Raw genomic sequence first — 2,948 nt, forward strand, 5'->3', positions numbered from 1 at the left:
CACACACACACACCGTACACAAACACCCAGACACGGGCGCACACACACACACACACACACACACGGACAGACAGGCAGAGAGACACAGGCGGGCACACTCTGACACCCCAAAGTCCCTTCATGTCTTTCCACGAGCTACCTGCTCGGGCAAGGTGTGCAGCAGCGGCGCGACACTCGGCCAGCCCCGCGCCACATTCCCAAGCGAACGCCGGCCCGGCGCCAGCCCCCCGCCAGCGCTCCGCACCGGCCCCGGGCCCCCGCCAGCCGAACGCCGCCGCCGCCGCTGCAAGATGATGATGATGATGTCGATGAATGGGAAGCAGGCGTTCGGCATGCCGCCGCCGCCGCCACCGCCGCCGCACTCGTCCAACCTGCCCGAGCCCAAGTACTCGAGCCTCCACACGTCCTCTGCTTCCAACTCATCGTCCACTCCACCCAGCAGCAGCAGCAGCAGCAGCAGCTCAGAGGCGATGTGCCGAGCCTGTCTCCCAACCCCACCGGTACGTATATGCATAATCACCGCTTAGAGGCACATTTTGACAGCCCCCTCTTTTTTTTCCCTTTGCTTGATGTTTTTTTCATGTCTGTACAGCAAATCACCCAACACCTCGGATACTTTCAACTTATGTATTCAGACTGGCTTGCCGTTCATATTAATTTTTATGACCTGGGTGGTGTGCGTGTGTGTGTGTGTGTGTGTGTGTGTGTTTTTAAAGGATTTTTTTTAACATTCTGGAAATGTTTTAATCCTGGAGTCGAGCGAATTCCCTGCTGACAGGAATGTGTGCATTCTATTTGCAATTGCAGAGCAATATATTCGGCGGGCTGGATGAAAGTTTGGTGGCCCGCGCCGAAGCTCTGGCGGCTGTGGACATTGTACCGCAGAGCACCAAGAGCCACCCGTTCAAGCCGGACGCCACCTACCACACCATGAACAGCATCCCGTGCACCTCCAGCTCGTCTTCGGGCCCCATCTCTCACCCTTCCTCGCTGGGCTCGCACCAGCACCATCACCACCACCACCACCACCATCACCAGCAGCACCACCAGCAGCAGCAGCAGCACCAGCAGCAGCAGCAGCCGCCGCCTCACCCGAGCCTGGAGGGCGAGCTACTCGAGCACCTGTCCCCGGGCCTGGGGCTGGCCGCCATGGCGGCGCCCGACGGCAGTGTGGTGTCCCCGCCGGCGGCGCCGCCTCACCTGGGCGGCCTGGCCCACATGCACCAGGCCATGAGCATGGCGGGCCACGGCCTAGCCGCCTCGCACGGCGCCCTGGGCTGCATGGGCGAGGTGGACGCCGACCCCCGCGACCTGGAAGCGTTCGCCGAGCGCTTCAAGCAGCGGCGGATCAAACTCGGCGTGACCCAGGCGGACGTGGGCGCGGCGCTCGCCAACCTGAAGATCCCGGGCGTGGGCTCGCTCAGCCAGAGCACCATCTGCCGCTTCGAGTCGCTGACGCTGTCGCACAACAACATGATCGCGCTCAAGCCCATCCTGCAGGCGTGGCTGGAGGAGGCCGAGAAGTCTCACCGCGACAAGCTCAGCAAGCCCGAGCTCTTCAACGGCGCCGACAAGAAGAGGAAGCGCACGTCGATCGCCGCGCCCGAGAAGCGCTCCCTCGAAGCCTACTTCGCCATCCAGCCGAGGCCGTCGTCCGAGAAAATTGCCGCCATCGCCGAGAAGCTCGACCTGAAGAAGAACGTGGTCCGGGTCTGGTTTTGCAACCAGAGACAGAAACAGAAACGCATGAAATACTCTGCGGGCCACTAGTGCCACTCCCCGGGGCAGGAGAGAGCGAGAGAGGCGGACTGCAACTCCTCTCGCCCGGCCCCAGTTAACCGCACTGCCTGAATCTGTCAGGACCTTGCCGTGGGCCGCCAACAAGTAAGACAGGTTTTGTTTTTGTTTTGTTTTTAATGCCACCCACTGCCACCGAAAGAGGACACATCAAAACCCCGATTGTCACTTGGTGCGAGCCGAGAGTTGCAGTTTACAGATCAACAAATGACATCATGTTTTTTTAAATTGTTTACACAAAAACGGAGTATGGACCCGCTGACTTGAAATTACAATGTTTCGCGAATTGCTGTATAGTTTATCTGAGGATTATGTTCTGGGTTGCATTCGTTTTGTTTTCTAAGTGTCACCTCTTGCACAACTATTTTCCCTCTGCGCCTTGTAGTGAACTAGCACAGACACATCCGAGAGGTTGTTTGCTCCAGTAAAGTGCAGTACTTGATGGAACGTCCCGTGCAATCTCATGCTATTGATTGCTTAAGGTATGCCCCCAATGCTTTTCCCACCGAGCTCTTCCATCATCACAAGAGCCCACAATTTTGTCTCCGCTTTATTCGGAAATCATAACTCTGCTGAGCAATCAGCAACATCCCGCTTACGGCTACTGTTTCATTAGAAACCTAGGTGATGGCCCGATTTTTCTTCTAAATTTCACTTTGAAACCCCATTCACCACCCCCCACCCCGCCTCCCCTCCCCACCATGTACGGAAATAGCTGCTAAGAGCAGGCTCGAAGCCTCTCCCTGTGTCTGAAGGCTATTATTAGATTACTGCCAAACAGCCTGAGCCTGAATTATTCATTCAAACCGTCTACAAAGTTAATTTCGTGTTCACTCGAATTAATTCCGCCTGTTTAATTCAAGTTGTGATAACAGCAGGGCAAATAAAAGGATTATTGAATTATTTAATCTTTAATACAGTATGTTGGTTGATAGAGTATAAGAACGAAAGTGGTCGGGAAATAAGAATAGGCGGCGATTTTTAAAGAAAGCAGATCGTATAAACAGATCGTGGGTAGACATACGATTCACCCGGTATATATCTGTATGAAATTCAAAATATGATTTACTTCATTAAATTTTGTCTTGGGAATTCCCTTATAAATTCTGTCAGTGCACAAAATGGGTTAACACAGCGGCTGTAAAGATTTT

The 2,948-nt window shown here is 54.6% G+C and overlaps 1 protein-coding gene across 1 annotated transcript; it reads left to right on the plus strand.

The window, feature by feature from the left end:
• Positions 1–293: 293 nt before the first annotated feature.
• pou4f2 (POU class 4 homeobox 2) lies at positions 294–1,770 on the plus strand. The gene is made up of 2 exons (XM_052045224.1): positions 294–500; positions 808–1,770. The coding sequence occupies exons 1-2, from the start codon at positions 294–296 to the stop codon at positions 1,768–1,770; spliced, it is 1,170 nt and encodes a 389-aa protein (XP_051901184.1).
• Positions 1,771–2,948: the final 1,178 nt, after the last annotated feature.

This window comes from Pristis pectinata, chromosome 2 (genome assembly GCF_009764475.1).
Source record: "Pristis pectinata isolate sPriPec2 chromosome 2, sPriPec2.1.pri, whole genome shotgun sequence".
NCBI lineage: Eukaryota > Metazoa > Chordata > Chondrichthyes > Rhinopristiformes > Pristidae > Pristis > Pristis pectinata.